Here is a 24476-nt window from a genome sequence, read left to right on the forward strand (position 1 = left end):
CTCATCATGTAAATCATAACAATTATTCAACAGGTGCTTCTCCATCACAATCACTTTTTAACCTGAATGAGTTATTCAAAACTCCTTGTTTATATATAGATTAATTATTTGAATAAATTACGAAATATTGAATTAATTATTAATACGAATAGAATTTTGAATTACGAACTCTTTATTGATCAGATTTAAACTATGCCAACCAAATCTGTTTCAAGTCCACAAAAGAATTGAAGCATTCACCATCATAGAAATGTGTATCAATTTAATTAATCTGTCAAAGCGAGTTTGAATTTACCAACCGAGCTTGAAATTGATCAAAAAGAGGCGATTGAGAATGTTAGGCAAAACTAGTAAATACTCAGCCCATTGAAAACAATAAGAAGGAAACGAAAGTAAAACAAATCTGCAATCTGTTTTAAAATTTCGAAATTAACGATAGTCTACTTACAAAATCTCGATCTAACTTGCTTCGATTCAGAATGTATTTTTGTGTCAGATTTGTACTAGATATCAAAATTTTTTTGACTAACTTACACTTCTTGTTCGAAAGGGTTAAGTAAGGTTTAAACTTTCCAATTCAATTAATTAACCAAACTAAGTAATAATTTATACGAATTAGGTTACATAAAGTAAGTACATAAGGTACTTTGAGACTCTCATGGTTTGATCAACTTTTAAATCATCAATGTCTCAAATCTAAAGATCTGATATCGGTTGAGATCTAAACACCGATTTGCTTGGCTCTGTTTTTTTTTTGTTCTATGCATTGAGGTTATTATTGTTTTCATTTTTACAATCTTATTCAATCTAGTCTATAAATTAATGGTCTTGTGACTTAAGATAAATTTTGGCTTCTTCCTCGCTTTAGCCTAACTTTTGGTTTGACAGTATTCACTCGATTTTTAGGTCGAAAGTACACGTCTTTGAATCGAAAAAACATTAACAAAGCGAAAAAAAATCATCTAACATTTCATTTCTCTTCTTTTGAATCAACCTAATCCATCTCAATGGCGTCGTTTTTCAATCTATTCTAATTTGATGAACTTGATAGCCGTTGACAAATTCTAACTTTTATCGTTGTTTCTTCTGAAACAGAAAGACATTGCGTTCTTTTAGATAATAAGTTCAAGATATGATGGTATTGGAGAACAAAAACAAAAAGGGTGTATCTCCGGTTGATGAGTTAAAACATTGATTCTCTCGGTCATAATCCCTTTTATATTTTTACTCGATTACTGAGGGTATCGATAGAATGAAAGCTAGTTTTGAACTTAAAAGCAAGTTTTGAACTAACAGCAAGTTTAGCTGGTCTGTTAAAACGAACTTTCGTTCTAGAAAAATATCTTTCTCTCTCTTCATCTTTATTAAGCGCGTTTTATCTTTATCAATTTTATATTACTCAAATATACTATTAGATCTACAACAAAAACTAGATCAAACAAACAAAACATAATATCAAAAATGCCTAGAGGTCAATTAATACTAATAGAAGGATTAGATAGAACAGGAAAATCAACTCAATGTTTAAATTTAATTAAAAAATTTTCAAAATCAAAATTAATAAAATTTCCAGAAAGATCAACTCAAATTGGAAAATTAATAAATGAATATTTAACAAACCCCAATTTTAAATTAAATGATCAATCTGCTCATTTATTATTTAGTGCTAATAGATGGGAATTAAATGATGAAATTGAAAAATTATTAAATGATGAATATTTTGTTATATTAGATAGATATATTTATTCTGGTTTAGCTTATACATTAGCAAAAAATAAAGTAGACACTACAAATGATACAAATAAAGATGATAAATCTAAAAATATAACAAATAGTGAAAATAAAATTAATTTATCTAATTTAGAATGGTTATTAACACCAGATAAAGGTTTACCTAAACCAGATTTAACATTATTTTTAACTTTAAAACCAGAAGAAATATCCAAAAGGAAAGGATTCGGACAAGAAAGATATGAACAAGAAACATTTCAAGAAAATGTAAGAGAACTGTTTTTAAAAATTCTTAATGATTTAATTTTAAAAGGAGATGATTCTATAAAAATTATTGATATAAATAATATGAATATTGATACTATAACTAATTTATTATGGGAAATGATTGAAGATGTTGGTGGAAATAAATTAACAAATAATCCAATAAAACGTATATAATTAGAATCTTATATAATGATCATAGATTTCATTAATCAATTGAATCTAACATCTCCAATCTCTGCAATATTTTCTGTTTTGAAATATCTTGAATTTCACCACCTAAATAAATTTCATCCATTATAAAATATAATTTATAAAAATTAAAAATTAAATCAATTTCACAAACATTTTTAAAATAAATATCTAAAATTTCAACAAAAAAGTGAAGACTTTCTAAATAAATTAATTCATTTTCTTTGGGATCTATTGATATTATAAAATATAATCCTGCATATCTTCTATAACATAATTTATAATTTTGTTGTTGACCCTTCGAAGAAACAGCGTGTTGGTGGCTAGATGGATTAAATTGTACAAAATTTGATTGATGTTTTGAATCTCTACTTGATATTAATCTATGAATATCTATTATATTTTGTTGTTTTTGTTGTAATGTTAATGAATTATTAAACCATTTAACTAATCGTGATTTTCCTTGTCTATTTAATACTAGTATGAATTGAATTGACATAACCTAGGATAGTTACATCTAATATATTAGTGAGTTTAATGATGGTGTTAGATGAATTGATTTATTGATTGTGAAAAACGCAAGGAACGGATATTTCATGATCTTTATTTTTACAACCACAAAATGAGAACTAACTTTAATACTCTTTCATTTATGATACACGTCTCATACAGCTAAGTCGATTTTCCTCAAGTGTGAATTTCCATCTCATTTCCTTTGGATACTTACAACCAAATACACATATTTGATTAAAGTTAAATTTACTATGAAGTCTACCATTTTAAGCCATATTTCATAAATTAATCGGTAAAATGTTGGAGTGATTATACTGGGTGAGTAGCTTGACATCTCAATCAACAACACTTGTAGAGGTCCATTAAAAATAGTTATTAAGTTTCCTAATAGTCAATTAGAATTTTATTTTATATTCTCACAACAAGCTAAACAATTTCATCAATACGGCAAGTTTTATGGACTTTTGATTGCTAATGGTATCGAATTAAAAGTTGAATGGTCTCATCAGTAGTGATAATGGGTGCATCAACCAAAAGGTGAACGAAGATATCGAAAATTGTTATGGAGTTGCATTTAGTGGAAATAGTAATAATACAAATGTAATGGTCCCCGGTATTACACAACCATTCTCGAATATCATACCACCACCAATGAATTATACTTTACACAAATTTTTATTTATTTAAATTATATCAAATGGTTTTATAAGTTCAATTATATAGAAAACAAATGTTGTATAAAAAGAGAAGACAAGTTGATAGGATGATATTATCCAGAATCTGAAATTTCAAAATTTGCAAATTCAAGATATAAAACAAGATTTCCAACCATTTGGAGAAATAATGGCTCAACTATTTCAAAAAAATTGAACTTTAATGTATTCTATCTTGATATCAGATCTGTTATTTTAGCCAAAACTGAATTTGAAAAAAAATGGAAATAATTGAGTGACTAGTACAGAGATTGTAGCATATGGGATGGAAAAGATTTCGCTGATGGTGCTTGTGCTTGTTTTCTTTCGTTAATACCTTTTGGTTCTCAATAATATTCGTTAAGATGAATAAATAAAGGATGATGAGATAAGGACCTCTAGATATAAGCATTATAAATTTTGAATAGATATAAGTTGGTTGCAAATTAATCTTTCGCTAGTGTTTCGAGACCCCTCTTAATGACTATATACAGTACTTGAGCGCCGTAACGCAATAATTAATAAAAACGGTAGTGTCGTTACCAAAGTAACTTGAGAAATCGAGTTGGTGTTTTTCAGTGAAATATTGATTAAAAACTCAATTATCACAAATAAGTTTATGTTGAATTTAAATTTTGATCACAGAGTTAGTGAATGATGTGGATTAAACTTTGAATTTTAATATAAATATCTTTTGGAAATCAACTGAGCAACATGAAAAGCTTAAATATAGAATTAATAAAAATTGTAATATTTCTGTAAATCCTTCAATATTCGATGAATTCAATTCTAAGTAGCTTTATAATTAACCAGGAGCTTTATACTATTATATCATAGTTATATAACTCATATCTTATGCTCTAAATAAAAAGTTGTATTGAAATGTTTGAATTTTAAATTTTTTTGCAGGTCCGAATCGTAAAAAAATGAAATTTTGGGCTATTTGGAAGGATTTTGGACCTTCAAAAAAGGCATCATACTTCAACATTTTGTTACATATCAAACTGGTTTTGGCCATTAGGGGGATATTAATTTCTTCTCTCTATCCAATGTGACCTGTTCTTTCAACAAAATGCCGGTTTTTAGTTATTAACTCCAGCTCTTCCGCGGGGCCAATTTTAAATGCTTTAGTCTGGATTGAAAAAGACCAAAAATTTTAAATCATTTACCTGCTTTTGTATAAATATTAAGAAGCGACATCATTTGATAATATATCAATTTCTCTAACTCCAATATTTTCATTTAAATTATTAATTTATTCTTGATCATTTTGATTTATTCTTAATTTTCCATTTCTGATGTCCAGATCTATATTTAAAGTTATTCTGCATTGTTAATTAAAAAAAGTACCTCTATATTCGTCGTTAACAATAATATTAACTCTCGAAGTTTCACGAATTAAATTTGGGTTGTGTATTTTGGATTTTCAAAATGTAAAAAAAAATGTAAAGTTTCACCTTGACTTTCTAGAACTCATTAACAGAGACAACATTAACCAAGAATTTTCCAATACAAATCGCAGTTAAAATCTTGAGTTAAATTCAAAGTTACAATTAAATTAGAGCTTTAAAGCTTGATAAAAATTTTTGAAATAAATGAATTGGGGATACGCTCCTCCCATCCCAATGCATAAAACTCCATAGAAGGGCAAAATTTTTAATTTTTTACTAAGGTTTAAGTCAAATAAATTAGTTGTTTTAGTTGAATAATTTTAAATGTACTTCGAGTTAGAGTTTTGTTTCGATTAACAATTTAGATTGGTATATTTTTAATAATTGTTCAAATATTTGTAAACTGATGGTATGGTGCCTACGATAGACAATAAATTTTCGGGTCAAATGAGATATGGCCCTTCGGATAATTGTGAAAAAACATGTTTGTAACTCACCCGTGCATTGAGTTATGTATTTAGCTTTATGTTAATTTCGATCGCAAACATTGGAAAATCAGTCTTTCTCGTCAACACGTATATACCATAAAATCTATTATTGGGTGCAAAAAAGATACTTTGAATTCTTGAGATATTATCTTCTATACGATTTTAAGGCACATGTGTTATTGTTAACTTCGCAGGTACAGAAAAAGCAAAATGTTAAAAAAGTATGATTGAAACACCTTCGATAGTACACTAATTCAATCAACTCTGAGTTGTCAACAGACATACTCATACTAACTACATTCACATTCAAAGATTGAAATATACAGTTTTAGACTTTTTCAGCTTTAAGGTGAACTCGAAATTTGAAAACTAATTTTTAGAAAAGGGCAAAGGGCACCGAACAGACTAACTAGATTAGCCAAATATGAATAAACTTCGATTCTTGTCGTAATCAAGTAGATATAGCACTCACCGCAAGCATTATGATGAGAAATCTGCAATCAAAGAGGACACGGCACTGACATCTAAATTCCATAATCTTACTCTAAAAAACATTAAAGAATGTTTGCAGATGATTTCAGTTTTCTTCTTACAATGTGGTTTCAATATTAATATAATTACACAAAAAAGGTTGTTTCAGCTGTATGGAATAGAGTAACTTCGATCTAAATGAATACTCCCTGATGGTATGAGCCCTCAAAACGCCATAATGATTAATCATGAATACATTCAAATAAAAAATACTTGCCACCTCTGCAATTTTAAAATTGAAAACAACTCGTTTTAAATTTTAATCTATCAAGTTTTGAATATATTTTGATAATTTTCATACTACATCAGTGAAAGAACAAAGCAATTTGACACATCAAATATCAATTAAATAAGACAACGGTACCCATACTTTATGTCTAAACTTATCAAATTATCAACAAGGTATAGTTAGAATTGGCTTTGAGATGAAATCAAAATATTTGAAATGAACTATTTTTTTCAAAAAGTCCACCTCCACAAAACATGATGTCCCCATCGCCCTTTATTTGAGAGCACAAAGAGTAGTTTATGGTGTCAAATCTCGAGTAAACACCCTTACAAAATGCATTTGAAAATGTCTTTACATCGACTTTATATAATCAAAAGCTCCCTTCACCAGGCTCAAATTTTTGAGCAATTAAATTGAACCCATTAGGGATCAAGGTTTGGGATATTTGGAATATGGGTTTTTGAATGTATGAATAATTTTAATGTCCCAATAGTCTTCCAAATCATTACTTCATTTCCCTTTGTTGAGGATTTTTGAATGTGATTTGTAAGAACTTCTATGCTGTGGTGGTAAAAGTTGTTGCAATATATGATGTTCTATGTTATCACACTATCATTAACGCAAGTAATTTTGTAGCCAAATAATTTTTGCTGTCAGCGATAGTAAAATGCTACTATACAAACTGAATGAACGACAACAGTCTTGACCTGATCAACAAGAATCTCTAGGAATTCTTCTCATATATTCATAATACAAAATTCTTTAAGTTATGTCTACATAATTATACTTAGGCTAACAAATTGAATTTGTTGACTGTCGTAAATCCTAAAACCCCGACAATTAGCTCAAGACAAAACTTCTATTTTTTTTAAAATTTACTTATCTATCTGACACGTCTAAATCAAACAAATGGAAACATCAATATGAGTTCAGGATACAATAATAATGAAGATGAATATGATCCAAATAATAAAGAACAATATCGACAAACAGAAGTAAGAGAAGCAATAACTTTTTTAATTGAAATAACACCAGAAATTTTAAAACCTTCAAATGATTTAAATCAAATATCACAATTAAAAGAAATATTAATAAGTATAAATGAATTAATGCAAGAATTAATTATAACTTCAAGAAATACTGGAATTGGAATATATTTTTATAATTGTGAAACTATACCACCATTAAAAAATTTATTAATTCCTACATTTAATTCATTATTTAAATTAAATGTTTTAAATTTATCAAATATGGTTAAATTAAATGATTTATTAACTAATCATGAAGATTTAACTAGTGTTTTTAAATATAAAAAAATGAAAGAAGAATCAGAATTAAATTCAATTTTAAGTAAAATGATAAATCAATTAATGGAAAAAAAAGAATTTAACAAGAGAAGAATGATTTGGATAACAAATAATGATCAACCTTTTCAAAAAGAACTGACTTTAGAAAATTTAAAAAGAACAGTTGATGATTTTGATGGATTTGGTTTTATTATTGATCCTATGTTTATTAGTTTTAATCATGAAAAACCATTTAAATTTGATAAATTTATTGATATATTTTCAAATACAAATTTTTTAAAAATTAATCAAGGTGATGATGATGAATTTGGAGGAAATAAGAGAATAAAATTAGAAGATCAAACTAGTCCCACACTCTTTGATAAATCAAAACAACAAATAAATTATCAACAACCTATATTAAGTAATCAAATTAAAAAAAAAATCTTGAGTATAAGAAATATAAATAGAGTTCAATTTTCATGTCCTTTAATATTAAGTGATAATGGAAGTGTTGGTGGAAGTTTAGGTTGTAATATAAAAGGTTATACATTATATAATCATGAAAAAATTAAAAAATCTGAAATTTCATTATATTTAAAAGAAGAAGATATAAAAAAAGTTTATATAAAATCAAATTTAATTAATGAAAAAACTCAAAATCCAATAAATTTAAAAGAAGATAGAAATTTATCAATTGTTGAAAAAAAAGAAGAAAGTGGGATTTTCAAGGGGTTTCCATTGGGTGGTGGAGATGATATATTATTATTAAATCGTGAACAAATTGAATTTTTAAGAAATTATACTTTTGATCATAGATTACAGGAAAAAAGTGAAACTAAAGATATAAAAAAAGAAGATTTAGACGAAGTGGAATTCCCAGATGATATAGAAGATCAAGATGATAATAATTATATTTTATCAATCTCATATTCAAAAGCTCCTTATTTAAAAATTATAGGATTTAGAGATTTAAATACTTTTAATCCTTCATATATTTGTTCAACTCCAATTTTCATAAGTGCTGATTTAAATAATGGAATTTCGGCAAATAATGCATCAAAACAATCTGGAGGTTTTACTAATTCATTAAAAACTTTTGCATCATTATATAGATCAACATTAAAATTACAAAAATATATTATTGTTATTGGATGTATTAGATCTAATTCAAAACCTCATTTATATGCAATGTATCCAACTCAAACAATTTGTTCATCAAAAAGTGACTTAAAAAATGAAAATAATACAGAAGATGTTGATGATGAATTACCTCAAGGATTTTTATTATGTAAATTACCATGGTTAGAAGATTTTAGAGCATTACCATCAAATTATATTCAATATATTGAAAAATCAACCACCGAAGAAGAATCAGAATCATCATTAATTGATAGACCACTAGTTAATGAATTTAAAAATTTATTTAAAAATTTTGAAATTAATAGTTATAAACCTCGAGATTATCCAAATCCTTCATTAAATTATTATTTTAATGTTATAAAACATGAATTATTACAATTACCATTTTTACCAACTGATAAATCATTACAAAAAAATGATATAACTTTTAGGAAATTAGTTGACTTAAAAAAGAATTTAACTGATGATGATAAGTCAACTATATCTAAAATTAAAGAAAGAATTGGAGAATTATCAACAAATTCAAAAAATTCAGAACCATTATCTACTACCACCTCCAAAATTAGTTCAACAAAAAATAATGAAATAACAACTGAAGAAATTTTAATAGCTTGGAAAAATAATAATTTAAATATTTTTAATATGAATCAATTAAAACAATTTAAAAAATTAAATCCTGATATTCAAACTGCTGTTAAAAAACAAGATATGATTAATAATATTTCTGATTATTTAGAAAAAAATATTAAAAAAATGAATTAAACAACTTTGAGAGTAGTGTTCTTTCGAGAGATTTGATGATTTAATGAGAAATATTAAGTAATGATTGTCGTTAAGTATGCTATGATTGGTTTAATTTAATAAATTAATGAAGTAATGACGGAAGAAAATTGAAAATACTACTAAGAGTTTTATGTATTAAGAAATTTATATAAATAATTGAATTGTATAGTATCTAGTGATTTAATGAAAAATGAAGTAATGAGTTAAATATTTAATTGTAGTATAAATCGTATTTTTGCATTTATTTATAAATTTTTAATGCCCTTATCAAGAGCATTTACAGATTTCAATCACACAACTTGGATAGATTTCTATTTTATTTATAGCCTAACCTGTCCAATTTGTTTGAATCGAAACCTGGGAAAGCCCTTAATAAGTTAAAATTAAGCATTAAAAATTCATAATTTAACTCCAACTAAATTCAACTTATTTCGCTATAAACTCAAGTTTAGTTTAGTTTAATTTGGGTTTCAATATTGAGTTTCCTCATTATGGACTTAACTTACCTATCTCATAATACAAAATTTCAATAAGTTTGAGTTAATCATCTATACTTTTTCAAATCATCGTGATCCATTATTGTATCCATAACATTTAAATAATCCTCACTATCACAATGTAATTATGACATTTAACTAATTATCAATTAATAAATCCATAATTGTTAGTTGAGAATATCAAAACATCATTGATTCAACAACGGATCTGGACGATTTTATAAAATAGATTGATGAAGAAAAGAAGAAGTGATTAATTGATTTAATTCTTTAAGTAGTCTAACAATAAATTTATATTTATTATAATTTCAAGGAGTGAGAATAAATAATTAAGTGCTACCAACCTGTATATAAGCTTGTAGGTTGTAAGGTACAACTTTAAACTTATATTGATTCTAGACCATAATTGATTAAATTTACGATTGGATGGTTTTATTTATTTATAAGTAAATGTTACTAAATATAACTCATCAATGAATCAGATTTAAACATATGATTCAATTCAGTCCTAAATCTAGCTGTGTCCAACTGTTGAACATCGTTGAAAGACTTTGACGGTCTAATATCGAATAGACGAGCATGATCAACGTATAAAATTCAAAGTTAAGTTAGACTAGTTGAACAAATTTGAGATTTTCATAATATGTAAGTCGTGGTAACTATCTTCTGTATTATTTAAAAAAAGATCGACATAGTTTGTAAGTACTAAAGAAAGTGGGATTAAGCGATTAAACATACAATAGACTTAAATCTTCCTTTTCACAGGTAAAAAATATTGTAGTTTCATGTTAGAATGTTAATGCTCTTGAAACGAATAAAACTTTACATTATTATTCACTTTTTATATTTAATTTAAGATTTTTTTACCGGGCAGGGGCTCTTTTGAAAGTCAAAGCAAAATGTATATCATTAGGGTATGTAAGAACTAATTCAAGAAAAAAAGAAATTAAAGTTTTGATTCAATGATGTCAAAATGAGCAGTATGTTAGTATGTTGTTGGTGTCACCATTTTTTCTGATATTTGTTTTGCCGCCTGATACTACGTTATTGGTCTTACCTTACTTAGCCATGGCAAAAAATTTGGCAATCCTTTTTTTTTTTTGGTCGATCCTAACAAAAAAGACGAAGCCAAAATTCTTTTTCATGTTTTATTTATGAATGAATGATTGAATTTCTAATATCATTTGAGGTTTAGCTTAATAAGCACTTATCCATAGATCTTGAATTGTAAGATTTGATTCAGTAGTTGTATGTAAAAAATTACTCGGATCTAAATCTTCACTTTATGCACCAAATTTTGTTTTGTACTATGAAATATTTATTTTTAAGGAACATTTTAAATTTTACCTGATTATTACTTTACAACTTGAAGATAGATGAATAAGAAGAACTTAAGTTTTAAATTTAGATTCTCAATTGTTGTTGATCTTATTATTAATACAATTTCATAATTATATTTCTATTTATAATTGATTATAAATTTTTATCCTTGCTTCAGCTGTTATATTAGCCCCAAGTTTTAAGCCCTTGGCTTTATTAGTTATGTTGTATTTGAGGATCATTAATTTTTACTGAGTATAGTTCAGCGTATACAGAGAATATAAGTGGCTGGAGTAACTCTTGTTTTGAATCTAATAATAGAAGTAACGATCTTTCTCTAATTAATTCCAATATTAATTTAAACATCTTCATTTGAAACACTCTTTAACTATTGTTTTATTAAACACGTTAAAAATTAAATTAAATTAAATTTTCTAATTTGTGTTCAAAAAAATTATATTTTTTAAACTTACAACCAAAATTTATTATCATCAACTTATTTGTTACAACCAACCAAACAGAGCAACAACCAAGTATATTTAAAAATAGAGTATTAGGTTAAAGTTGAAGTTCAAGAATCAAACAGATAGTTGTACCTAGTTTTTTGAAGTTATTTAAAACCTTATCATACATTTACATTCAGTTTTAAAACTTAATCACTAAATATTTAAATAATACTATCATATCAACAAAATATATATTATCCAGGACACTGACTCAATAAATACAGAATAGTTCCCTACTTTCAACCATTCTATACGTGTAACCTCAGTTAAAGAATTAAAAAACATCATCATTACCATTAGACTAGGACTACATGTCAAACACTTTATATTGTACTACTACAACAAATACAAGTAAAAATAATTCAAAAATAAATACTACTTCTCCTAATAATTATAAAATTCATAAAAGTAGAAAGATTCACTCACCAATTAAATCAAATAAATATGAAAATATGACTTCAAATTCTTTAAATACATCAGAAAAAGATGATATACTATATAATTCAAATAATCAATTACATTTAAATCATAAAAGACAATTTAGTTTTGAAAATTCATCAACAAATGAATCAAATTTAAGATCACCTTCAAATTCACCTTCGAGATTATTATTATATCAAAAAAGTAAAAATAATAATAAGCTAGTAACCCCAAAGACTAATCATAATTTATCTTTAAATGATGATCAGATTCATATTGACGAAGAAGAAGATGATGATAGTTCTAATATACCAAAATCAACACATGGAAATAGATTTGATGAAATTATGAATGATCAAATAAACTCATCAATAACACAACATCATGAAGATTCATTACTTTCAACTTCATCATATTCATTACAAAAACCACCAACTACTAATATGTTATCATCATCACATGGTTATCAATCTTCAATTTCATCAATATCATCAAATGGTTCAATTAACTCATCACCTGGTTTAATTAATTATTCACCAAAACATTCAAGAATAATAAATTCTTTAAATTCAAATAGAAATATGAAAAATTTATCTTTAAATTTAAATGATTCAAATGGTTCTTCTTCGTCTTCATCATCAAAGCATCAACAACAACCTCAACAACCGCAACAACTGTCTCATAAATCTAATCTAGCATCAAAGAGAAATAAATTATCAATGTCTTCTTCTCTAGATTCTCCAACTAGATCACAATCAATTAATTTTATACAACCACCACAACATTTAACATCAAATTCATTTTTCAATGATGAATCTTTAAATACACCATCAGTAACTCATACTCCTAATCAGCCTCCTACTTTAAATCAACAACAAACATTAAACTCACAAAATTCATCATTAAAACAGCCACAACAAACATCATCAAATACGAATTATAAATTCCCACCAATGAATCAGCGAAATCAAATCAACAATCAATCAGAATATGATTCAATTTCATCAATTAGTGATATAAAAGATATAGATAATAATGATACCAAGATACAACAAAATGAAAGAATAATACCACCAGCACCTCCACCATTTGCAATAACTTCAAAATTACTGCCTTTATCTACCCCACCAAGATTACAAAGTCCAATAATATCAAATCATCAAATATTATCTAATTCATCATCACCAACAACAAAATTACTGAGAAACATTAAAAAAATGTCAATTGAATCACCATTAGAAACAAGTTTTAATAAAGAAGAAATAAATAAAAGAAGAAATTCAAATAATGATACCCAAACTAATAACAATAATCATAATGAATCTAATTTATCACAAAATATTATATATCAATCAAATAAATTTAATAATAATATCCCAGAAGAATTACAAGAATCAACATTAATTAACGCTTACCCAAATGGTCCAAGAAATGTATTGAATAATTTAATTTTTTTATATTCTGATCCTAAAAATAAAATTGATATAAATGAATATAATTTAATTATAAATGTTGCAAAAGAATGTACAAATTTATCACACTTACTCAAGAATCAACAACCAAACAAGAAAGAATATATTCAATTAAATTGGTCACATAATTCTCCGATTTCAAAGGACTTGGATTTTTTAATTTCAAAAATTAGCCAGTTTTACAACCAAGGTTTAAAAATTTTAATTCATTGTCAATGTGGAGTTTCAAGATCTGCTTGTGTAATAGTTGCATTTTTTATGAAAAAATTTAAAATTGGAGTAAATGAAGCTTATGAAATGTTAAAAAATGGAACATCCACCACTGACGAAGTTCGTGGTGATAATAATAACAAAAAGAATAATAATAATAATAATGAAGATATGGTGGTGGTTGATAAATGTGATAGAATTTGTCCTAATATGTCACTTATTTTTGAATTAATGGAATTTGGTGATAAATTAAATAATAATTTTGAATTTACAACTAATCAAATTTTAAATAATTCTCCTCCTACTTCAATTGGAATTTAAAAAATATATAATAATGAGATAATACAACTTTAAGAATCGGGGGCTTTGAGGAAGATAGATACTACTTGGTGTAAAGGTAATTATAACTTTGGCTTTTTGGAAATAGTTATAGTAATATTTTAAATATAAGTAATTTTATGATATGACAAATATTTATGTATTGTCTTTGAGATTTGTAGTATTTGCAATAGAAATGGTCGACACCTCTGATCGAACTCTTTTCTTGTGCTTTACTACTTATAGGCAAGTAGAAACAATAATTATTGAAAAAAGACTTATATGCATTGGTTTTTACAGAGTATTTCGACTACAGCCCTTCTCGATTGCTTTGATATTAGTAATCGTTCGGAAAGTTTGGTTACTAACGAATGAAAAATGATAAAAAGGTGAAAGATAATATAATAATATAATGTGTCGAGCTATCAGGTTGTATATGAAATGCTATTCACTTACGTATAGATAAACTGTTTTGATTACATACATAACTTCTGGCTATGGGATCTTGAATATCGTGGATTCTAGTTATTGTTTATAGGCGCTAATTACGTTTGGATTAGATTTGAAAATAGGAATTGATTACTTTTCAATATAAGTCTATGCAATCATGATTCAATTAAGAATTATGAAGTAAATTGCCAAGTAGATAAAATCACTTGCACGATTAATTAGGAAAAATATCTTTGCTTATTTTTTCTTTTGCTTTTACATATTTTACCATAATATTTTGGTCAAATATGTAAAAGCAAAAGAAAATATGTAAAAGCTAAAGAAACAATGATCTAACATTTAATCACTGATAGTATCTTTTTGACAAGGACCCAATCACAAATTATCTTCATTGATCTTCTTAAACTACTTATCTTATGATTATATGTATTTTTGATAGCTAGTTTATTATCTTCAAATATTGTAACCTTGGTACTGGTGAAATCCAATGCTAGAATTGTATCTCTAAGTTTCATAGCTCTGTTTGTAGTTTCTACTAATGCAACTATTTTCAGCATTCATTGATGAATTTGTAAGGAACCTTTGCTTTTTAGTTCCCCAGGAGCATAGGCTTCTACCTACATGATATCATTAGTCATGTATTAAAATAACATATACCATCACAATACCCTCATAATAGTCAGTCAGGATGGTCCTGTTGAATTCCAGAACCACTAGATAATATTCAACAAGACCACTAGATAATCACTCTAATATGATTCGATTGTTGAGCATAAATTTCAAATTAAATGATATTGATATTGATCAACTTTTTAAAAAGATAAGCACTTGTTCCTGTATAAGCACTTGTTCCTGTATTTGAATTGTCATTTTTGCTCCTTGTCGTGGAGTCACCGCCTATCATTTCTGATAAGATTGTAATAATTGTTCTCCTTGTCGTGGAGTCACCGCCTATCATTTCTGATAAGATTGTAATAATTGTTCTCCTTGTCGTGGAGTCCCCGCCTATCATTTCTAATAAGATTGTGAGTATATTTCCTCCTTGTCGTGGAGTCACCGCCTATCATTTCTGATAAGATTGTGATATAATTTCCTCCTTGTCGTGGAGTCCCCGCCTATCATTGCTGATAAGATTGTAAAATATTTCCTCCTTGTCGTGAAGTCACCGCCTATCATTTCTGATAAGATTGTAATAGTTGTTCTCCTTGTCGTGGAGTCCCAGCTTATCATTTCTGATAAGATTGTTCCATTGTGACCTCCAAGTTGTGAATACCAGATCTTGTTTCAATTGTTGAATGTTGTCGTTTAAATCTTGTGTGTAGTGCAAGTTACAATGATTATGTCATTTGTCTTGTGCATTAAAGTATTGTTCGATAAGTTCAGGGTAGATTAGTAATTGTGTATGCAATTGTCCTCTCCCTCATCTACTTCAGTCCCATCTTGAAAAGTCTTGTAATTGTGAATATTGTCAATATCTTCAAGATAGGTTGAAATGTTGAAAATTTTGTTTATTTGATTCTATACTGCAGTAATTTAACAAATTTGCACTACCCCTTTTTGTATGACAAAGATGTTTCAAAAATACTTGTTTCAAAATTAGACTAATTTCAGTGAAATATTTAATAATTTGTAACATCAAAAAACATCATCAAGAGGCGTAATCATTTGAAAGCGTTTTACTTTGAATGATTTTATTAATCTCACAGATTGTCATATAGGACTCATATACTACATTTATCACAAGTCAATCTTTTATTATTCGCAATATTAAACCAGCCATATAGAACTCAAAGAACATACATCAATAGTAGTTCATACCAAAAACCAAAACATGTCTTATGATGGCAACAAAAGCCACTATACTCCACGATATAATTCTTCAAGCTCAAGAAAACTTCATGATCAACAATCCAAAACCGATAGTAGTAAACCATCATCATCATCTACATCATCATCTACACTAAATCAACCATCAAACTCATATCAATCAAGAACAGCATCTAATACCACGGGAGGAGGAAGTAGTGAAACTCGACGAGATTATTATATTGGATCAGGTTACAAATCTCGATATAATGATTCATATACTTCAAAATCTTCAAGTTCACATTATGGAAACAATACTACCACTAATGGAAGTAAAAATGATAGAGAAAATGGACATAGATCAAGCACTAGCTCATATTACACGTCTAACCTGTCATCAAATAACGTACCTGTTAGTGCAAGTAGTATAAGAAGAAAAAATGAATTTTCATCATCATCTTTATCGAGATACCCTACCGAATCAAGTAATAGTAATAAAACAGGAGGATCAGATAAATTTATAACTAGATCAGGTGCAAGTACATCATCTTATGGAAGTTATAGAAAAGATTTCAATTTTAAAAGACAAACAACGCCAGAAGCTTATATCAAAGAAAAATCACCTGTAACTGATCCTTTATCTTCATTTAAAGATGAAAGAAGAATATCAAATAATGCTGTTAAAGTACCTAATTCATCAACCTCAAAGTCAACGTCAAAATCAACATCGACATATATACCAACATCAAGAAAATCAAGTTGGGAAACAGGTCGTAAAAAAGAATTTACTTCATCGTTACCACCATCAAGAAAATCAAGTTTTAGTGAAAGACCAATTCGAGATAAAAATAGAGAAACTTTTCTCAAAGAGAAAGAAAAATACGATTTAAAAAGATCTTCTTTATCTTCTACTACCAACCCTTCACATTCAAAATTAAATGATTCAAGAAAGAGTTCAATTGATTCTATTGGTAGTGGTGGTGGTGATTCTTCTTCAAGATATGATTGGGATTCAAGAAAATCATCTTTGGCTGATAAAGTTATTAACAATAGTGGTTCAAGTAAGTATGGATGGGATTCTAGAAAGTCATCTACTGATGATAAATATATTAAAAAGGAAGATCATAAAGTTGAAACTAAGAGAATTGATCCAAAGTCGGAATCTAGAAAAAAAGAAGAAGTAGATTTAAGAAGAGAATCAAAATCTAATTCAAATGATGAGAGAATTTCAGATACTTTGAAATCTAAAATTGATCAGGATAATGGTTTCAAATTGAAAGATCCAGTTACAACATTAGATAAATCCAAATCACCCTTGTCAGACGAAAAAGCTAATGCAGTCAATGAAAAATCAAATAATTCTAATGGTTTCATTCTTGATAAAAAAGATGATACCAAAGCTTCACAAACCAACAAACCTAATGACAAGTATAAAACTGAAGAAACTCCCAAATTAAAACCTAATGATTCTTTAAATTCATCTCCGGTTCAACTTAATGCTTCATCAATAAAAAGAACTTCATTTAATGATTATTTAAAAAAATCCAAAGAGAAGAAAAAAGTTAATGAAGAAAATTCAATTACTTTACCTGAATTAAGAAACAACAAATCAACTCCAGAACAAGAACAAGCGGATGAAGATCGGGAAGAAAGAGACAAAGGTGATGAAAAAATCTCGAATGATAAAGATGAAAATAAATTAGAAGATGATTACCAAAAAAATCCAAGTTTTTCTGAAAAGCTCAAAGTTGGACCAAATCAAGATGAAGATGCAATGGAAATTGATGTAATTGAGAAACCAAATGATAAGGATTCTAATAAAATTGTTGATACTGATCATAAAGAAACATCTAATCCTTTTAATGAAACCAAGGATACTTTTAATATGTTAGATGATGATGGTGATACAGAAATGAAGGATAATGAAGAACAATTACCATCGGTTCTCGAAGCCAATATTGAAGAACAGAAACGTATAGATCCAGAAGAAGATACTAAAATTGAAGACGATCACAATGCCCAGAACAATAATGAAAAACTAGACTTAAACATGACAGCTCAAACTAACTTACAAAAAGATGACTACTTCACTGATAGTTCTATTTTATCACCAATACATGACTCTCAAGTAGACAAAGATTTTACAATGAGTGATTTAGGTCCAATATCTGAAAGTCAAACTAATGACGATAGAGAACATGATAAGGATTACGAAGACAAAAGCAACCTTTCTGAAACTGAAACTTTAATAGGTACACCACCAAGACTAAATCATGGTAGAAATTTGATCAAAAAAACTCCAATTGATAATGATCGTCATTTATTAAAACGTAAAAAGACTATTGTTGATTCATCTGATGAAGAAATTGATAATAAAGAAGACATAGAAGAAGATAATGAATTTTCAACAAACAAGAAGGAAACAAAATCTAAATCTGACAAAAAATTACTACCTGGAAAATCAATGAAGAAAACTCCTTATAAAATTAAACGTGATTCAAGTGGTAGATCCTTATTACAACGGGCTTGTAAAAAAGGGAGTCTTGAAGATGTTAAAGAATATATAAGTCGTGGTGCAAATGCTAATGAAAAAGATTTTTGTGGTTTTACTTGTTTACATGAAGCAGCTTTAGAAGGTCATTCTGAAATAGTACAATATTTAATTGATCATGGAGCTAATGTGAATGCAAAAGCTGATGAAGCTGGTGATTCAGAAACTCCATTAATTGATGCCGCTGAAAATAAACATCTTGAAACTGTAAAAATATTATTAAAAAATAATGCTGATCCTACAATTTTTAATATTGATGGTTTTACTGCTTTGACTAAAATTTATAATGAACATGCAGATGAAGAAGGTTATGATGAAATTATTCAAGCTTTAGAAGAAGCTAATAATAAAATTACTAATAGACAAATTTCTCATGGTCGTTCAAAAAGTGAATCTATTGAAAATGACTTTGTTGTAGTTGATGATCCAAATGAAAATTATTTTGCAGAATTAATTAAAAGAAAAGGAATTTTTAAATGGGCTGCTGAAAATCAAAAGGAATTAGTTGCAAACCATTTTGTTTCAGGTAATAGTTTAGAAGATAAACCAGATATATTAATAATAGCTGCAAGAAATGGACATTCTGAATTAATTGATATTGCATTAGGATTAAATCCAACTCAATATAATATTGATACTGAAAATTCATGTGGTGTTACTGCTTTATTAAGTTGTGTTGGTCGTGGGCAAATTGAAGTTGTTAAATCATTATTAACAATGGGTGCAGATCCTTTTAAAATTAGAAAAAAAGATGGTTTAAATGCTTTACAAATTGCTGAACATTCTTCAAAATTTAATTTAAAAGAAATTGAATTGATTAAACAATACATGGAAAAAAAAAGTGGTACAAAAATTATATCTACAGTATCATCAAGAGTTACTTCTAGAATTACTTCAAAACCTTCATCTAGAGCACCATCTGTTCCAGTTTCGGATGAATCTGAAGAAGAAGTTGAAAAGGAATTAAAGGAGAATGAAGATAAAATGGATATTGATCAAGAAAATCATAATTCGGAACCTGAAAATGAAAATGAAAAATATATGAACAACTTGGAAGTTAAAAAAATTAGAAGCAACCAAAGCAAAACTGATCTCAAGAAAAATAAAAGTACAGATGATATAAGAAAATTAAGTGATAGTAAATTGGAAATGAAAAAAGTTAAAAGCAATGAAGATGATAAGAAACGAAAACATATTGATTCCAATGATGATGACCAACATCCATTAAAGAAATCTAAGTCCACTTCAGTTATCTCAAATTTAAAACATAACGTATCATCTGGTAAAGACAAACTGAATACAGAAACACCAACTGTTCATAAAGAAAGATCAAATTCATTTTACAAACCCCCAGTTTCACAAGTAGAAAAATCATTATCACCTGCTTCAGTATCAACTACTGCCACAAAACCTGTTGAAAAGGCAAAATCTCCTCCACCATTAACTCCTGCTCAAGAAGAATTGAAACTTAAAAATGCAGAAGAAGCTAGAATATGGCAAGAAAAAGCAGAAGCTAAAAAGAAAGCTAGAAAAGAAATGTTTTTAAAAATAGAAAAAGAAAAAGAATTAAAGAAGAAAGAAGAAGAAGAGAAAAAAGCAGAGGAAATTAAAATTGAAGAAGAGAAGAAAGATTTAGAAAATAATGACAGGACCAAAACTGAAGATGCAATCGCGAAATCAGATGAAACGATTTCAGACGAATTGAAGGAAAATACATATGATAAATCATCAATACCTACCGAGAAACCATCTGAGTCTAAAGAAGTGATAGATGTGGTTCAAAATATTCCTAAAAAGATAGAATCAACCGATACACAACAAGCCAAAGAAAATAAAAACAGAGTATATCAATTTTACCCAACTGGTTTGCGTAAAATTAAATTCAATTCAAAACCTACTACTTCATCAATTTCAAAATATGCACCACTTTATATTTTTATAATTGATGATGAAAAATATGTTTTAGATTTACAATTATCATTAATTACTTTAACTCCAATTTCAAATTTAGAATTTCAAAATAATAATTTATCAAATTCAATAATCATTGAAAATGAACAAAAATCAAAATTATGGAAATTATTTAAAAATTTTATTGGAACTGAAAAAAATGATAAAAATCTTTTTTATAATCTTTCAATTAAATTTGTTAAATATGAAGATACAATTAAATTAATTGAAAATCAATTTCCATTTGTTTATGAAAATATTAAACAAAAGAATAAATCTGTTGAAGTTTTACTTGATGATTTAACTGGGTTTGATGATGATGTTAAGAAAAGTACAATTGATTTAGTTCATGCTTCAAATGTTGAAAATTTAGATAATATTGAAATTTTAAAATTTATTCCTCCTCATTTAAGTTATCGTAAAGATATTGTCAATACCATAAAAAGTACAAATAATCCTTTATGGTAATGGATGTATCAGTTTAAAAAAAAGAAAAGAATAATGACAAATAATGCTGTATAATTTAATGAATATATTTATTGAATTTATTTATCCGTATGAATCGAACTCTTTTTCAATTACATCGAGTGATAAAGGTTGCAAAATCAATTTTTTGGTAGCAAAATTTATGGCATCGAAATACATTATTTATAAGCTGTAAAACAATATTCAAGGCTGAAAAGTTCACATTAATCACCAATGGGAGAGAAAATGTATGTTTGACATTGATTTACTGGGAGATAAATGAATTACTAACATTTTACAAGAACGAGTCGACTGAATTTATACAATAGTGAGTCTGAAGAAGAAAATGATGACAATGATCAATATATTGCACCATCATTAGATTTTGAGTTTGTGGAAGTTGATAAAGAAGATGAACATAATAAAAATGAAAAGGCTGAAGAAAAGGAACCAGAAGATGAATTTGCTTTTCCATTATTTGCATCATCAGTGTCTATTACAACAAAACCGAACACTCAAGAAACTGAGGAAAGAGGAAGATCTAAAACACAACAACATCAATCAGTACAAAAAATATCACTACGTGAACACTCTGAAGAAAGAATCAATAACGAGAGACCGGATTCGTATTATTTTGCATCATATACATCAGATCAAAAATTTCAATTTGAACAAGTAGCAGTATCATATAATGACATATATTCACAAATCACCTTAAAATTATCATCACCATCACAATCACCTGGAAAAGTAATAAACTTGAATCAACATAATCAAAAAATAGAAGAGATACTAGCGAAGGAAAAGCTAAAAAAATCGAAAAGACCTGGGAAGAAGAAAAGAGAAAGTAAAATATATTGTAAACAACGAAGATTGGAAAGAATAAAAATTGCAAAACAAGAAGAGAAAAATAGAAAAGCAAAAGCTAAACAAGAAAAATATGGTAAATTTAATAAATTCAAGACAACTGGTGGTGGTGCTTCTGATAAGAAATTCGGAAGAGTTAATAAGAAGTCTTTTAAAAACGATAAACCAAATGGTAAATTTGCTAAAAACAAGAATCAAGTACAACAAAAGCCAAAGTATAGGACTGAGTAAGTATGACTGTAATAAATCTCGGCCAGCATAGCCAACTTTGTATTATTCCTTTTTAAATTTGTACTTTTATTCTGACAAGGTCAAAGATGTTTTGTGTGATTCGTAAAAATAGATCGCGATTTGCAACATCAAACTCAAACAAATCGACCGAATTGTTCCTCATTAAAAATCTAGAAAATTTAGTCATTTTTCATCAATGGTCGTCCCTACTGCCAATTTAAGTAATGAGTTAGAAGATTTTGAAGCATATTTGGAGCCGGATTTCAATTCAACAAGTTTTGCAAACTCCCTATTAATAGCATCCAATGGTAATGAAAATCAAGAAATAGATTTCCAAACTCCAATTAAGAAACTAAAATATGATTTGATCGAGTTAGATAAAAGGATAAAAAATATATCATCAAATAATTATGAGGCATTGATTAATAATTTTGTACAGATCAATCAATATCAACAAATCCAAGAACAACAAATCAACCCTAATTTGGATACCATTAACAAACAATTTGACAAGATCAAGAAAGAGTATATCGAACCATATGATGAAGCTCAAAGATTGACTAATGCATTGAAAAATCTACTTCATACTTTAGAATTATTGAGAAGTGCTTCTTTTTTCATTTTTATAATTCAACAATTGGAAGATTTATCAACTACAAGCAATGATAGTAACGACAAAGATTTAGTAAAAATTAGTAAATTATACATTCAGCTATCTAAATTGTATGAGAGTCTGAAGAAAGATATAAAAGAGAAGAACAACATAATGTCCATCAAGCTAATAAGAGACTATGAACAAATTGCTTATACAAGAAAACAAAACTTAATTCAAAATTGTAGTTCAACAATAATTAATGAATTCAATAGAGTTGTATCCATAAATCATAAAAATTTGAAACTATACAATAATCTACGAGCATTATATATTTTAGATACCAATGAGTTTTTCACAATTTTCGATAAATCAACTATACAAAAAGAATTGAACATCAGTAATAATCAAATGACTAAGGCATTGCAAAGTCCGAGAAATTTTACATCCATAATCACTGAAATTAAACAAAATAATGATCTATACTTCGCGAGTCTAAATGAATTATTACAAAAGTGGCAGTTCAATAACGATACCGATATAAACGAAAAGCTAGGAACTATAATACTAAATCATTACAACTGCAAATCATTAGATCTTTTGTTTTGGCAAAAATTATCTCAATCTTTTAAAAGAAATATTGTTGCAACAATGGCAAGAGGTGGACCCATTGCAAAAAATCTAAGAGTTTATAGTCAAGGTTTGAAAAAATCAATTGAAGATACATTTGGAGGAGAAGAAGAAGTTAAAAATTACTTACTCGAAGCATTATCCATGATAGATTATAAATAATACATGATTCTTTCTTTGCTTTCTATTTCTTATCATTAAAGTTACTTAGTACTTATCTTATAATAGTCTTGATGTTTTAAAAATTAAACTCATCATTTTCCTCTTCTTCATTACTAAAGAACCAAATGAATATAATGATGGCCCCGTATACAATTAAACCTCCCAGTACACTCATTATTAACGACCCCATTTCAATTAATCCACAATGGTAAAAACTTAAAGGTAAAGCAATCCCACTTATAATCAATAATCCCGTTATAAACTTTGAAAATTCTTGTAATGGACTCAGATTACCTTCATTTGAATTCCCATAATCATTAAAAGTTAAAAAATTATAATCTCTTGAATTTTCTATTGAATTTGCTATTATATTTGGTAATGGAGCTATTAAAAATATAAGAATCACCCACATTGGTCTATAATTGTTAAATAGGGCGCATGATAGCAATATTAATAGAAAACCTGTGGCTAGAAATGCTGATAAGAATATTATTTTATTTAATGGATTCATGATTTTGTATGCATATGAAGTTGATGGATCGGTTCACTATCTTTGACTTGAAGTTTGCTGTAACGTGACAAAAAGTTGCAAAGTACTCGATATGGTTTCTCCAAAATCTAGTTGTTAGTTGCAATTGAAATTCTTAATCTATTTGGTATATCAATTATTTTGGTCTTAATTTTAGTTAAAGTTCGAGAGTGAGAATCAAAGAAAAAACGTTTTGGTGATAATCTTAAACATTCATAAAGTAAAGTTTGAGAGTAGATTACAAGACAAAACGTAAA

At 27.3% G+C, this 24476-nt stretch overlaps 7 protein-coding genes across 7 annotated transcripts; 5 read left to right on the top strand and 2 right to left on the bottom strand. All coding sequences in view use genetic code 12, as the record gives it.

Moving 5' to 3' along the window:
• Window positions 1-1461: 1461 nt before the first annotated feature.
• KGF55_002549 (bifunctional thymidylate/uridylate kinase) lies at window positions 1462-2172 on the top strand (the record flags this gene model as incomplete). The annotated part of the gene is made up of 1 exon (XM_051757245.1): window positions 1462-2172. The coding sequence occupies one exon, from the start codon at window positions 1462-1464 to the stop codon at window positions 2170-2172; it is 711 nt and encodes a 236-aa protein (XP_051614810.1).
• A 31-nt stretch (window positions 2173-2203) lies between these two features.
• Window positions 2204-2686, bottom strand: KGF55_002550 (uncharacterized protein; the record flags this gene model as incomplete). Its single annotated transcript, XM_051757246.1, has 1 exon — window positions 2204-2686. The coding sequence occupies one exon, from the start codon at window positions 2684-2686 to the stop codon at window positions 2204-2206; it is 483 nt and encodes a 160-aa protein (XP_051614811.1).
• A 4268-nt stretch (window positions 2687-6954) lies between these two features.
• On the top strand, window positions 6955-9222 carry CAS1 (ATP-dependent DNA helicase; the record flags this gene model as incomplete). Its single annotated transcript, XM_051757247.1, has 1 exon — window positions 6955-9222. One exon carries the CDS (start codon window positions 6955-6957, stop codon window positions 9220-9222), a length of 2268 nt encoding a protein of 755 aa, XP_051614812.1.
• A 2655-nt stretch (window positions 9223-11877) lies between these two features.
• Window positions 11878-13989, top strand: CPP1 (tyrosine/serine/threonine protein phosphatase; the record flags this gene model as incomplete). Its single annotated transcript, XM_051757248.1, has 1 exon — window positions 11878-13989. One exon carries the CDS (start codon window positions 11878-11880, stop codon window positions 13987-13989), a length of 2112 nt encoding a protein of 703 aa, XP_051614813.1.
• Window positions 13990-16267: 2278 nt separating this feature from the next.
• KGF55_002553 (uncharacterized protein) lies at window positions 16268-21211 on the top strand (the record flags this gene model as incomplete). Its single annotated transcript, XM_051757249.1, has 1 exon — window positions 16268-21211. The coding sequence occupies one exon, from the start codon at window positions 16268-16270 to the stop codon at window positions 21209-21211; it is 4944 nt and encodes a 1647-aa protein (XP_051614814.1).
• Window positions 21212-21442: 231 nt separating this feature from the next.
• KGF55_002554 (COG5) lies at window positions 21443-23690 on the top strand (the record flags this gene model as incomplete). Its single annotated transcript, XM_051757250.1, has 3 exons — window positions 21443-21456; window positions 21511-22302; window positions 22481-23690. The coding sequence occupies 3 exons, from the start codon at window positions 21443-21445 to the stop codon at window positions 23688-23690; spliced, it is 2016 nt and encodes a 671-aa protein (XP_051614815.1).
• A 76-nt stretch (window positions 23691-23766) lies between these two features.
• Window positions 23767-24102, bottom strand: KGF55_002555 (uncharacterized protein; the record flags this gene model as incomplete). Its single annotated transcript, XM_051757251.1, has 1 exon — window positions 23767-24102. One exon carries the CDS (start codon window positions 24100-24102, stop codon window positions 23767-23769), a length of 336 nt encoding a protein of 111 aa, XP_051614816.1.
• Between the last annotated feature and the right edge of the window lie 374 nt (window positions 24103-24476).

Source organism: Candida pseudojiufengensis (assembly GCF_024610245.1).
Source record: "Candida pseudojiufengensis strain CBS 10847 chromosome Unknown scaffold5, whole genome shotgun sequence".
Classification (NCBI taxonomy): Eukaryota; Fungi; Ascomycota; class Pichiomycetes; order Serinales; family Debaryomycetaceae; genus Lodderomyces; species Lodderomyces pseudojiufengensis.